The 14,400-nt window shown below is 37.2% G+C and overlaps 1 protein-coding gene and 1 pseudogene across 3 annotated transcripts in view; one reads left to right on the top strand and one right to left on the bottom strand.

The window, feature by feature from the left end:
• The window catches only part of TRPM7 (transient receptor potential cation channel subfamily M member 7), a 114,386-nt gene that overhangs the window by 25,834 nt on the left and 74,152 nt on the right, over positions 1 to 14,400 (top strand). For all 3 annotated transcript variants that reach the window (XM_072808482.1, XM_072808481.1, XM_072808483.1), the window contains exons 3-5: positions 1,484 to 1,522; positions 8,841 to 9,039; positions 12,997 to 13,210. In XM_072808482.1, the coding sequence (XP_072664583.1) occupies positions 1,484 to 1,522; positions 8,841 to 9,039; positions 12,997 to 13,210 (452 nt within the window). The remainder of the gene's footprint in view (positions 1 to 1,483; positions 1,523 to 8,840; positions 9,040 to 12,996; positions 13,211 to 14,400) is intronic.
• Positions 5,413 to 5,943, bottom strand: LOC140622762 (NADH dehydrogenase [ubiquinone] 1 beta subcomplex subunit 8, mitochondrial pseudogene; annotated as a pseudogene).

Below are 14,400 nucleotides of genomic sequence, written 5' to 3'. Positions count from 1 at the left end.
CTTGATCCCAGGACCCCAGGACCATGACCCCAACTGAAGGGAGATACCTAACTGGCTGAGCCACCCAGGCGCCCTTTAGTAATTTCTTATTTATGAATATTTTAGCTATTCTGTTTTTCTTTTTGCTATTAGGAAAAAATGCTGTAGTGAAACAGTAACCTTATACGTTAATCATTTTACACATGCGGTACAAATGTTTTTCAGCCTGTAGTTTTAGTATATTAGAATTAGAATTTCAGAGGGAGGGATCCCTGGGTGGTGCAGCGGTTTAGCGCCTGCCTTTGGCCCAGGGCGCGATCCTGGAGACCCAGGATTGAATCCCACGTCGGGCTCCCCGTGCATGGAGCCTGCTTCTCTCTCTCTCTCTCTCTCTCTCTCTCTCTCTCTGTGACTATCATAAATAAATAAAAATTAAAAAAAAAAAAGAATTTCAGAGGGAGTCTACATTTTTTCATGGTGGCATTCCTAAATTGCATTCCATCAAGATTATATCAGTTTATACTCCCATCAGCATATAAGACTACCTATCCTCCTCAAGATATTATCTTAAAGGATTGGAAAACTCTTTTCTAATTAAATGCCTCATATGTTTTTGCTGTAAACTATCCATATATTTTCCTTTTTTATGTAGATTTGATGAGACTCTATGTATATTAGGGAAACTAACCTTTTTTTTTTTTTTAAAGCTTTTTAAGTAATTCTCTTGTCCCCAACTTTTTTTTTAAGATTTTATTTATTTATTCATGACAGAGAGAGAGAGAGAGGCAGAGGGAGAAGCAGGCTCTATGCAGGGAGCCCAACGTGGGACTCGATCCTGGGACTCCAGGATCACGCCTTGGGCTGAAGGCGGCGCTACACCGCTGAGCCACCCGGGCTGCCCAGGGAAACTAACCTTTTGCCTGCAATTATCTTTTTCCTCAGTTTTAGACTTTATGAGTAGCGTATTTTTGCTTTGCAGAAATACATTTCTATGTAGTCAGATCTGTCAATCTTTTTCTCTTACGGTTTCTGGATTTTGTCACAAGTAGTTGTACTTAAGAAAATGGAAACTATTTTAAGTATTAGGTGGGTGAGGGAATGGGTAAAATAGATGAAGGGGTAAGAAGTACAAACTTGTAGTAATAAATACTAATGGAGATGAAAGTACAGCATAAGGAATATGGTTAATAATACTGTAATAATGTTATCGGCAAATGGTGACTACCCTTATCTTGGTGAGTACTGAGTAATGTATAGAATTATTAAATTATTATACACTATGTTGTGTACCTGAAACTAATGTAACATTGTATGTTAACTATAAAAATGTGGAAACTATGTGAGTTAAAAAAATAGTTATTTGAATTTAAAAATCAAAGTATAAATGACTTGTGATATCTACTGAAAAATTAAACTAAGTATATGGTTTTTATACTATTACATAGTTTAACTGAAACTAAAAAACTTTTTAAATGTTAATTAATAAATTTACCTTGTATTATAGATGTCTTCCAGGATGTCAGATTTGTCAGCAACTCGTCAGGTAAGTTTAATAACAAAACTCTGTTGCACAAATTTTGAAAAATAAAACTAATCCAGGGGTAGCCTGGTGGCTCAGTGGTTTAGCGCCGCTTTCAGCCCAGGGTGTGATCCTGGAAACTTGGGATCGAGTCCCACGTCGGGCTCTCTGCATGGAAACCTGCTTCTCCCTCTGCCCTTGTCTCCCCCCCTCCCCGTCTCTCATGAATAAATAAAATCTTTAAAAATAAATAAGTAAAACTAATCCATTAGACGCATCAGTTCAGTGGGATAAAACTTACAAGTTACTACATTTGACATTTACTTTGCTCAGAGTTTGGAGCTGAAGGATTGGGCAAAGCTGCTTGAAACTCCAGTGAAACTACTTGAGTAGATTTCTAAAGTTGAATGTGAATTAGTTGGTTAAAAATTGAGCAAAATGGATTTAGGCAAAGAGAACAGAAAGACCTGGCAATGAAAGAGGATTATGGTTCTGTCAGGAAACTGCAGAATGTAGAATGTAATATGGATATTGGAAAGATGTGATCTGGAGAGCTACATAGAGACTAGAGCATTTAAGCTGTGTACTATGTCACATAGTTTTGATTTCATGTCAAAGGATATACAGGGAAGTAAAATGCTTAGTTTTTCTTCTTTTTTTTCTTCTTTGGTAAAAGCAGTTGGCATTTTGAGGAGGTTAGATTGGGAGAAAAAAATAGTTTGGGAAGTTTTAGAGTAATTCTGGAAAATATGAGAGCCTGAATTAAGATAGTGGCTATGGGCAGCCCTGGTGGTGCAGCGGTTTAGCGCCGCCTGCAAGCCCAGGGCGTGATCCTGGAGACCCTGGGTCGAGTCCCACGTCGGGCTCTCTGCATGGAGCCTGCTTCTCCCTCTGCCTGTGTCTCTGCCTCTCTCTCTCTGTGTCTCTATGAATAAATAAATAAAATATTTAAAAAAAAAATAGTGGCTATGATGATGAAGAGAATTAGATATATATGAAGAGATTAATGAGATAAACTAATAGGATTTGATGAATCCTAAATTTCTTGCTAGATAACTAAGTAAATAGGCAGAGGGAGAAGAAGAAGCAGGCTCCCTTAAGAAGCAGGCTCCCTTAAGGGAGCCTGATGCAGAGCTCGATACCCGGACCCCGGGATCATGGCCTGAGCCAAAACCAGACGCTCAACCACTGGGCACTGGGCCACCCAGGCGCCCCTTTCTGACCATTTTAAAGACTTTTTTCCTATATCTTTGGTTTTTAGCAGCACGTGTACAATGTGCCTAAGAGTGATTCTCTTTGTATGTACTGTGCAAAATATCTGTAAGTGCGTATTTTTCACCAAGTTGAGAAGTTTTTAGCCATTGTTTCTTAAAATGTTTTTCTGCCCCACTCTTTCTTCCCTCTTAGAGTCCAGTTATGTTTTTGTTAGATTGCATGATTTTTAAAAAACATTTTATTTATTGGGGTGCCCAGGTGGTGGTTTAGTCACTTAAGCACCTGCCTTTGGCTCAGCTGTAATCAATCCCAGGGTCCTGGGATTGAGTCCCACATTGGGCTCCCTGCTCTACAGGGAGCCTGCTTCTCGTTCTCCCTCTGCCCTTCCCTCCTGCCTGTGTGTGCTCTCTCCCTTTCTCAAATATATAAATTATAGAAATGACTAAAAAAAGAAAGATTTTCTTTCTTTATTTGAGAGAGAGCACGCATGAGCTAGGGGATGGGAGACAGAGGGAGAAGGACAAGCAGACTCCCTCCTGAGCAGGGAGCTTGACATGGATGGGGCTTCATCCCAGGATCTTGAGATCATGACCTGAGCCAAAGGCAGATGCTAAACTGACTGAACCATCCAGGTGCCCCAAGACTGGATGATTATTTATTTATTTATTTATTTTTGCATGATATTTTATATGAGTTACTGAAGCCCTGCTTTTTGTTTTGTTTTGTTTTAGATTTATTTATTTGGGGAGGGGGGTGCTAGAGGGACAGAGGAAGAGGGAGAGATTTCAGGACCCTGGGATCATGACCTGAGCTGAAACAAGAGCTGGATGCTTAATTGACTGCACCACCACCTAGACACCCGTCTTTTTTTTTTTTTTAATTAAAATTTTATTCCATTGATTAAAATAGAGCATTTGTATTAATATGTCTTAAGGTTCACCAATCCTTTGTTTTTTTCCTTTGGTTACTGTAGCTTTGCAATATATTTTATTTTTTTTCCACTAATCTTTATTTTTACAATTGCCAATGTGCTGTTTTGCCCATCCAGTGAACTTTTCTTATATTTTTCAGTTCTAAAATTTTCATTTCTCTGTTTTTTGATTCTTTATTGTAGTTTCCAAGTCATTCCTGAGATGCCTTATCTGTATGCTCATTATCACTATTTCTAGAAATCTTTGAACATACTTACATCTGCATTGAAATTTTTGTTTACTAATTCTAATATCTGTGTCATTTAGGACCTATTTCTACTGAATTATTAAATTTATCTACTTTTTTCTTGATTATGAGTCACTCTTTGCTTTTTCATGTCTAGTAATTTTTTATTGTATTCCGCAGATTGGCATGATCCACTTTAGGGGTTCTGGACTATGTCATCTTCCTTTAAAGGATTTAATTTTTTAATTTTTTAATTTTTTTCCTTTAAAGGGTTTAAATTTTGTACTGACAAGTGGTTGAATTATTGACAGATTCTTTTGTCTCATCAGGCTTGATTTCATTCTTGGTTAGGGCAGTTCTATTATTATTTTGAATTTAGTTTTAGAATGTGGACTGTACTCCTAAAGTAAAACCTTTTTTAGGGTCTTAGCTGAATGCCCAGGATGCCTAATCATGTCTTTTCACTCTTAACTAAGATTGCAGTGCCTCCCAGCCCTTTATGATTCAGTTCTCAGGCCCATAGCAGGTGATTTCTGTTAAATGTCAAAATCCTAATTGACACAGATACAGCTCAGTGTGTGGCTAAGAACCCATGGTAAATCCTCATTTGAGTTTCTTGGCTCCCTCCTTCTGTAGCTCTCCTCTGGTACCCTGTACAAATTTCAGCAGCCTGGAATTCTGTTTGCTGCCTCCTTGCTCATCTCATTGACACCGCCCTTTTCTGCCTGGGCATTCTCTCAATGCACAATGGTTAAGAAATTCCCCCAGTTTGATTGGTACAATTACAGGCCTCACCTCATAAATTTTCCTTCATTTCAAGAATTGAAGTCCCATAATTCTTCTCGTTTTGTGCTTATAAACAGTTATCACACATATTTTGTCTAGTTTTGTCAAGTGTCCCCAAGTTGACCCCAAGGTTTGGTGATTAGCTAGGAGGACTCACAGGACTCAGAATGTAGTGAGTAGTACTCATAGCCAACATATAAGAAGTATGATGCTATCTGTGTTGAAGAAGTTCTCTCTTTTCTTAGTTTGTTGAAAATATTTATAAGTGAATAGTTACTGAATTTTGTTGGTCTTTTCAATGACCAAGCTTTTTGTTTCATTGATTTTTCTCCATTGTTTTTCTTTTCATGTTTCATTATATGCTCTTTATTATTTCTTTCCATCTGCTCACTTTGGGTGTAATTTGCCCTTTTAAAAAAGTTTTTAATGTGAAACTTTAGATGACTATTGCTTACAGGTCGTCTTTCCTTTTTTGTTTTTTTTTAAACCATAGCACTGTTTTGGGGATCCCTGGGTGGCGCAGCGGTTTGGCGCCTGCCTTTGGCCCAGGGCGTGATCCTGGAGACCCGGGATCGAATCCCACATCGGGCTCCCGGTGCATGGAGCCTGCTTCTCCCTCTGCCTGTGTCTCTGCCTCTCTCTCTCTCTCCCTGTGACTATCATAAATAAATATAAAAAAAAATTAAAAAAAAAAAACCATAGCACTGTTTTATTAGGGATTTCATTAAGGTTAAATTTCTAGAAATTCATTAAGGTTAATAATGAACCTCTGGCATAGGCTCTTTGGTGGGATCACCACCTTGTTCCAGGTACAGATTATTATAAGGATACTACTTTGGCCCCACAGATTGAGAGGTTGGGTAAGTCTCTCTAACCCAAAACATGAATAGCATTAAGGCCATGAAGCTGAAGAGGTACTTACACATAAGATTCCAGGAAACAGGCCTGGGGGATGTGTCCACACAGTTTCTGATATACATTACAAGGTCCCAAGGCATCAGTACACCCCAGTTCAACCTCAGGTCTGGGTGGTCCTAGTCATACCATGGACCTCTGTTGTTAGCAGAGTTGCCGTACCCTATGCCGTCTATCTGGGTACAGTTGGTAGTCTACCTGCATATTATACTACTTGGTGGTGGTGGCCGTTTTTCTGGGGTCTTGAGATAGGACCCTGAGAGCATGTCCTTGGTAATGTGCAAAGCTATTGGTGTACCCAAGGGCACCATGGTTTGGGCTGCCTTTTTCAGCCATCAGATTCCTTGGACCTGTGTCCAGGCTGCTACCATCTTTACCTTCCTCTGGTAGCAGATCTTCTTTTTTCTAGTTTATATACTGCAGATTTTTATCCCATACATTTTTATACTGTAAAGTGTATATGTAAATATGATAACTTTTTGTACTAACACTGTATTGTTGTATTCCATACATTTTGATATTATTTTTTATTTTATTTATTTATTTCTTAAGAAAAGATTTTATTTATTCATGAGAAACACAGAAGAGGGGCAGAGACACAGGCAGAGGGAGAAGCAGGCCCCATGCAAGGGCCTTGATCCCGGGACTCTGGGATCATGCTCTGAGCCAAAGGCAGATGCTCAACTGTTGAGCCACCCAGGCATCCCAATATTATTTTTATTTTTATTTACATTTTGTTCTACATATTTTCTTTTTTTTTGTTTGTTTTTTTTTCTACATATTTTCTAAGTTCTTTTGTGACTTTCTTTGATCTATGAGTTAATAAAAAGAGTGTTATTTAATTTCCAAATTATTGAGAAGAATTTCTCAGTCTTTTTTTAAGGGAGAGAGTGCGTGCACATGAGTGGTAGGCAGGAAGGGCAGAGGGAGAGAGAGAATTTTTAGTAGACTCCACACCAGCACAGAGCCTTGTGCGGGGCTTGATCTCATGGGTGATGAGATCGTGACTTGAGCTAAAATTAAAGTCAGACTCTTAACCGACCTAGCCACTCAGGAACACCCCCCACGCCCCATACCCATATTTTCTTTGATTGGTTTCTAGTTTCAGTTCACTGTGGTTTAAGAATACTTTGTATGATTTCCATCCTTATTCAAATTTATTGAGACTTATTATATGGCCCAGAATATGGTTTATCTTGGTAAATACTTGTGTACACTCAAGTGGAGTTTTTATTATTTTGTTGGTTGTTCTATAAATGTCTATTAAATCATTGTAGTTAGCTGATAGTCTTGTTCAGGCCTTACAGAATTCTAATTTGATAGGGTTTCCTCCTTACTTTTAGTATTTTAAAGATGCTATACCAAAAAATTGGGGCACTTGACTAACTCAGTTGGAAGAGCATACAATTCTTAATCTCACAGTTGTGCATTCGAGCACTAAATTGAATGTAGAAAGTACTTAAATAAATAAAACTTTAAAAAAAAGAAAGATGATGTACCAGTGACTGTTGGATTACATGATTTTTGACAATGTGTCTACTGTCATTGTTACCTTTGTTCTTCTGCACATAATGTGATATGCTACTTTGAAGATTTTCTCTGTCATTGGCTCTCAGCAGTGCCCTAATCTGATTTCTTTAAGCTTGTTTTGCTCAGTTCTTACTGAATTGCTCAGATCTGTCATTCAGATAGTTTTCAGATTTTTGCCCACTGTTTCAAATTTTTATTCCCACTCCCTTTTTTTCTGGGACTTGAATTATGTGTGTGTTGAGCTACTTTGCTGTTTTTTGTTTGCTTTTGCTTTTTAAATATTTTATTTATTCATGAAAGACACAGAGAGAGACAGAGACCTAGGTAGAAGGAGAAGCAGGCTCCCTGTGGGGAGCCTGATGCAGGACTCTATTCCAAGATCACAACCCGAGCCAAAGGCAGATGCTCAGCCACTGAGCCACCCAGGTGCCCCTGTTAAGCTACTTTAGTTTGTTCCACAGGTTGCTGATGTTCAGTTCCTTTTGTTTCCCTCCAGTCTTTTCTCTCAGTATTCATTTTGGGTAGATTGTATTTTTTTCCAAAGATTTTATTCATTTATTTGAGAGAGTTTATGTTTTGGGGTACTGGATTTTATCATTCTGTTAGGGAGTTGTGGACTTATTTTAGCATGGAATTAAGTTACTTTGGATTAATATGATCCTTTCAAGTCTTGCTCTTACAGTTTGTTGTGGTACATAGTGGTCTAGGTCTAATTTAGCCCTTCTAATTAGGTATTCTGAGGACCCTTTCTAGGTCTTGTGTATTGAGATCTCTTACTCTGGCTAGTAGCAACACCAACTGTTCCCTGCTCTTTATCAGGAATTATTTGGGTGACCATGGTTTAGTAGTTCTTATATCTGCCTTCGGTAGTTTGTTCTTACTTATGTTTAAGAAGACCCTTCTGCATATATTGGGAACTTTCTCATGTGGCTCCTTCCTCTTTTTGTTTTTTGTGCTACAAACTCTAGCTCTGTTGGCTTCTACAAACTGTGATATGATTTTTTAAAAAGGGTTTATTTATTTATTTTAGAGAGTGTGTGCTTGAGTAGGGGGAGGGGCAAAGGGAGAAGGAGAGAATCTACAAGTAGACTCCCTGCCTGCTAAATGGGGAGCCTGACACAGGGGCTGACCCCTTGGGGTCATGACCCCAAGATCATGATCTGAGCCAAAATCAGGAGTTAATACTTAACCAACTGAACCACACAGACACCCCTATGTTTTTTTTTTTTTTTAATCAAATCCGTGAGACTGACTGGCACCACTGGGTATCTGCTTCCTACATAGTAGTGTTTTGTAGTGCTTCTAGGTAGAATATAATTACTTTTTCAGCCCTTGGCCCTGGGCCACCATTGTCATCATTATATATATTATTTTGCATTCTCTTGAATTATATATATATGAAATTGTTGAAATATGTACTATTTTGCATTGGATTCTTTCATGAAGCATGATAATTTTGAGATCATCCATATTGTGTTTACTGTTCTAATATTAGATATTCTCACGCTGAATATTATTCTGTTATATGGTTTACTACATTTTGTAGATACACTCAATTTAGAGGACTATATCATCAAGTATTTTTACTGTTCTTCTATGTTAAGGATATTAATTTACTTGTATTATAAAATTAGAAAGTTAAATTATTTTCATACTCTTCCTTGGTTTGTTTATTTTAATTCAGTTTTTCATTGATTTTTTTGAAAGGTCTTTTTAAAATTTCATTTCTTTCCTTTAGGTGTTTTTGTGGTCGCTTGGTCAAGCAACATGCTTGTTTTACTGCAAGTCTTGCCATGAAATATTCAGATGTGAAATTGGGTGACCATTTTAATCAGACATTAGAAGAATGGTCTGTGGAAAAGCATACAGAACAGAGTCCAACGGATGCTTATGGAGTCATAAATTTTCAAGGGGGTTCTCATTCCTACAGAGCTAAGGTATGTCACATATTTGATTTTTTTTTAACTTCATTTATCTTGTTATCTAAATAACATATAATACATTTGTTGTCTGAAATTTTGTGTAGCAGTAGATCAGAAAGCATTTCTTTGTGTATTTTGAAGTTCTTTGTGTAGGTGCATATAAATACAGAAGTGTTAGATCTTGAACATTTTATCATTATGAAATGCCTTAGTCTTGTCATTTACTTTTTTCTTTAAGGATTTTTTTTTTTTTTTTTGAGAGAGAGAGAGAGAGAGAGAGCATGAACAGAGGGTTTGGGGAGAGGGAGAAGCAGATTCCCCCCTGAGCAAGGAGCCCAATGTGGGGCTCCATCTCAGGACCCTGGGATCATGACCTGAGCTGAAGGCAGGTGCTTAACCAACTGAACCACCCAGGCACCCCTCTTATGTCATTTTTTTTTTTTTTTTTTTTTTTTTAAGATTTTGTTTATTTATTCATGAGAGACAGAGAGAGGCAGAGACACAGGCAGAGAGAGAAGCAGGCTCCATGCAGGGAGCCCGACACGGGACTCGATCCTGGGTCTCCAGGATCATACCCTGGGCTGAAGGTGGTGCTAAACTGCTGAGACACCTGGGCTGCCCTCTTTTGTCTTTTTTTTTTTTTTTTTTTTACAAAGTCGGCTTCTTAAATCAGCATAGCTAAATTTTTCTTCCCTTTTACTTTTATTTTTTTTCTTTCAAGATTTTATTTAAATTCAAGTTAGTTAACATGCAGTGTGGTATTTGTTTCAGGGGTAGAGTTTAGTGATTCATCAGTTATATATATCACCCAGTGTTCATTACATCAAGTGCCCTCCTTAATGCCCATCGTCCAGTTACTGCATTCCACCACCACTCCCCTCTCTAGCAACCCTCAGTTTGTTTCCTTAGTTAAGGGTCTCTTATGGTTTGCCTTATGGTCTCCCTCTCTTTTTATCTTATTTTATTTTTCCTTCCCTTCCCCTATGTTCATCATGTTTTGTTTTTTAAATTCCACATGAGTGAAGTTATATGGTATCTTTCCCTGATGGATTTATTTCACTTAGCATAACATACTTTAGAGCCATCCACGTTGTTGTAAATACTAAGATTTCTCTCTTTTTCGTGGCTGAGTAATATTCCATTGTGTATTATATATATCTTTATCCATTCATCAGTAAATGAATATTTGGGTTCTTTCCATAGCGGCTGTACTGGATATTGCTGCTGTAAACATTGGGGTGTAGGTACCCCTTTGAAATCACTATTTTTATATCTTTTGGATAAATACCTAGTAGTGCAATTGCGGGGTTGTTTGGTAGTTCTATTTTTAATTTTTTGAGGAGTCTTCGTACTGTTTTCCAGAGTGGCTACACCAGTTTGCATTCCTACCAAGAGGGTTCCCCTTCCCCTGCATCCTTGCTAACATCTGTTGTGTCCTGAGTTGGTTTTAGCTGTTCTGACAGGTGTGAAGTGATATCTCATCATGGTTTTGATTTGTATTTTTCTGATGATGAGTGATGTTGAGGATTTTTTCATGTGTCTATATGTCTTCTTTAGAGAATTGTTTGTTCATGTCTTACTCCCTTTTAACCTTTCCTTATGTTTAAGAGGTTTCTTTTTAAGAAGTACGTATTTTTTGAGTTTCGTTAACTCTCTTTTTCTTTGTCCTCTTTTCTTGTTTGCTTTGGATTAAATATTTTTTATTTTCATCTTCCCTTATTAACATGTTATTTATACATTCTTTTTCTGTGGATTAATCTTTTATTAAATGCTACAAAACACAGTTTATTATAATTAGTCCTTTTACTACTTTTTGGACAGTGCAAAAACCTTTAGAATACTTAAAACTTCATTTATTTTTCTCATGACTTACGTGCTTTTGTTAGTATAATTTTAAACCCCCCAAACATAATTATTTTTTATTTATATTAGCATTTTACCCTTTATGTTGTTCTTTGTTCTGCCTGCCTCCTTGCCTTGATGGGAAAAGCAGTGCTAAAGGTGGGCCCATCTCTCTTACTTTTCCTGTTCTTTTGGATCCTGATCCCACTTTTCACTGACTTGGGAGCTCTGTGATGCCTTCAGACATGTTTATTTTCTAGTTTCTCTATTCCTAGGGGCAGAGTTAGTTCAAAACTGTCTAGTCTCCCAGTGTCCAAAGTGGAACTCCTCATTTATTCCTTACATAATCTTTTTTTTTTTTAACTTTAAGCTGTTTTCCAAACATGACTTTATGCCATATATAATGATGAATTAAACAAAAGCAGGAAGACTTAGTATAGAAAATAATCTTGTTACAAATAGCCTTTTTTAAAATTTATTTGAGAGAGAGAGAGCGTGCGCACGCGCGCACTAGCAGGGTGAGGGGCAGAGGGAGAAGCAGATTTCCCTGCTTATTGAGTCGGGAGACCCTGAGATCATGACCTGAGCAAAAGGCAAATGCTTAACTAACTGAGCCACCCAGGCACTCTCATGGCACACATTCTGGAGTCTTCTCAGTTCTATAAAATTCTGCTATTTTGGGTTCTGATATTTTAGAATATTTTTCATTGGTATTTGATCTCTGGTTGTAAGCAATGGGCAGTATATTGTTTTGCAAAGAAACTTTGTTATAGGGACACCTGAGTGGCTCAGTGGTTACATGTCTGCCTTCAGCTCAGGGCATCATGATCCTGGAGTCCCACATCAGACTCCCTGCGTGGAGCCTGCTTCTCCCTCTGCCTATGTCTCTGCCTGTCTCTCTCTCTGTGTCTCTCATGAATAAATAAATAAAATCTTAAAAAAAAAAAAAAAACTTTGTTAGAGATGATTAAAAATGTTTTTCTTCCAACATAGGAGATTTCTTTTTTATTTTTAAAGATTTTATATTTGAGAGCGAGAATGAGAGAGCACAGGGGGAGAGGGAGAAGCCGACTCGCAGGGAGTCTGACACAGGGCTTGATTTCTGGACTCTGGGATCACAACCTGAACTGAAGGCAGATACTTAACCAACTGAGCCATGCAGGTGCTCCGAGTATTTCAGATTTATGAGCTAAATCATATAGGTACATCAAAGAAAATGAATAAGGGTAGTTATAGCAAGTAAGTTTTGTGATGTCACTTAAGACATACCTAATTTTCTTAAATCTTGTAAACCAAAGGAACTTACTCCACAGATGTGGCAGCTTATTTTCTATAGAATTAAAAAAAAATTAAATCTCTTAGGGCGCCTGGGTGGCTCGTTTGATTAAACAGCTGCCTTCAGGTCGGGTTGTGATCTTGTGGTCCTGGGATTGAGCCCTGTGTTGGGCTCCCTGTTCAGCAAAGAGTCTGCTTCTCTGTCTCCCTTTGGTGTTCTTGCTTGTGCTCTCTCCCATATGCTCTCTCTCTCAAATAATTAAAATTAAAAAACAAAAACAAAAAACTTGTGAATCCATCTGAATGCTTTGAAAGATTGAGTAAATTGGATGAATGGTAATTGAGTTTATATAAATAGGAAGAGAAAGATATTTATGTTTTAAAGGTTAGAAATTAGAGTATTTCTGCTTCTTTAGTTCTTACAGAATGATTTTTCAGCTTTAAAATCATTTGGTTGGGGCGCCTGGGTGGCTCAGTGGTTGAGCGTCTGCCTTCAGGTCAGGGCGTGATCCTGGGGTCCCGGGATTGAGTCCTGCATCAGGCTTCCTTCTTCTCCCTCTGCCTGTGTCTCTGCCTCTCTTTCTCTGTGTCTCTCATAAATAAATAAATAAATAAAATCTTTTAAAAAATGAAATCATTTGCTTGCTGTTGTTTATTCCTTAGAGTGTTAAGTGTATTAAAAGTAACCTATAAAATCTACTTTATAATAATCTGATCTAAATAACATTTTCCCCAAAATAAAAAATAAATAACATTTTTCTAATATTGTATAATGTTGTATTATGACACCTATGAATATATTCAGTGCTTTAAAATGAATATGAATATATTTTGTGCTTTAAAAATCTTTTTTAGTATGTGAGACTATCATATGACACCAAACCTGAAGTCATTCTGCAACTTTTGCTTAAAGAATGGCAAATGGAATTACCCAAACTTGTTATCTCTGTGCATGGAGGCATGCAGAAATTTGAGCTTCACCCACGAATCAAGCAGCTGCTTGGAAAGGGTCTTATTAAAGCTGCAGTTACAACCGGAGCCTGGATTTTAACTGGAGGAGTAAACACAGGTAATGTGAGGATTATACCAATTTTATTTAGTGTATTTGTAAATATTTCATAATATTAATTAAATATTTGAAATAACACCAAATATCAGTATATTCAGTTTTTCTGTTAAATAATCTATATAGTTCCTAAGTATAAATGGTAAAATGTAAAAGTATATTTGGTTTTCATTTACTCTTAAAAAATAATACACATTAAAGCAGGTATTGATAAACTATGGTCCCAGGTACCAAACCCAACCCACTCCTTATTTTGGAAAATAAAGGTTTATTGGAACACAGCCACACTCATTTGTTTTTCTATTATATATAGTTACATTTGTGTAACTACATTTGTGCAACAGTGGAGGTGAATAGCCTTTTACCTTGCAAACCCTGAAATGTTTACTATTTGATCCATCTCAAAAAAAGGTTATTGATCCCTATTACCAAGCCAAGTGTTAATCTGAATACTAGTAAATTGATATAAAAATGGCAATCCATGGCCTACACAGTGGTAAGAAATAGCTTTCAAAATTAGTTTAAAAAACCAAAATTAGTTTTTAATATACTATAATTTTTCATTCCAGATCTTCTCTATGACATACAGATTAAAAAGAAAAATTAATATCCAAAGCAAAATATAATTATTACTTAAATTAACTTGCAGACATTTTACTATGAGGGGTTTTTGAACCTCATTGAATGTCAGGCATTCTTCTGGCTGCTGAAGATACATCATTCCACAAACAAAGAAAATATTTACCTTTGTGGAACTTATATTCTAGCAGAGGAGATGCAGATAACAAGCAGATAACTAAATATGTTATATGTTAGATAATAAGAGCTATGTGACACATGAAATACAGAGAAAGGATGATGAAGGTTGATGGAGAGGGCATCATTAATAGGGTGACATTTGAGTAGATTGAAGGAAATGAGGGAGCAAGTTAAAGGTAATGTGAGGCAGAGATTTAAAAGAAAAGAAGCTGCTAGTGTGTTGGAAGAATGGTAAGAAGGATCCAGTGTAGCTGAGTAGGATGAACAAGGAGTGTTTGGTGATGAGGTCGTAAAGTTATGGGGGTGTGGTAGAGGATAGGATGGGATGGGGTAAGGAAAGGTGGTGAATAGCAGGGGTATTAGGCACATCATTATAAAGCCTCATAGGCTGTTAGAACACTTTTGCATTTACTCTGAATTAAAGAAGAGATGGT

Source organism: Canis lupus, chromosome 32 (genome assembly GCF_048164855.1).
Source record: "Canis lupus baileyi chromosome 32, mCanLup2.hap1, whole genome shotgun sequence".
NCBI lineage: Eukaryota > Metazoa > Chordata > Mammalia > Carnivora > Canidae > Canis > Canis lupus.
This window is presented reverse-complemented; position numbering and strand designations above follow the sequence as displayed.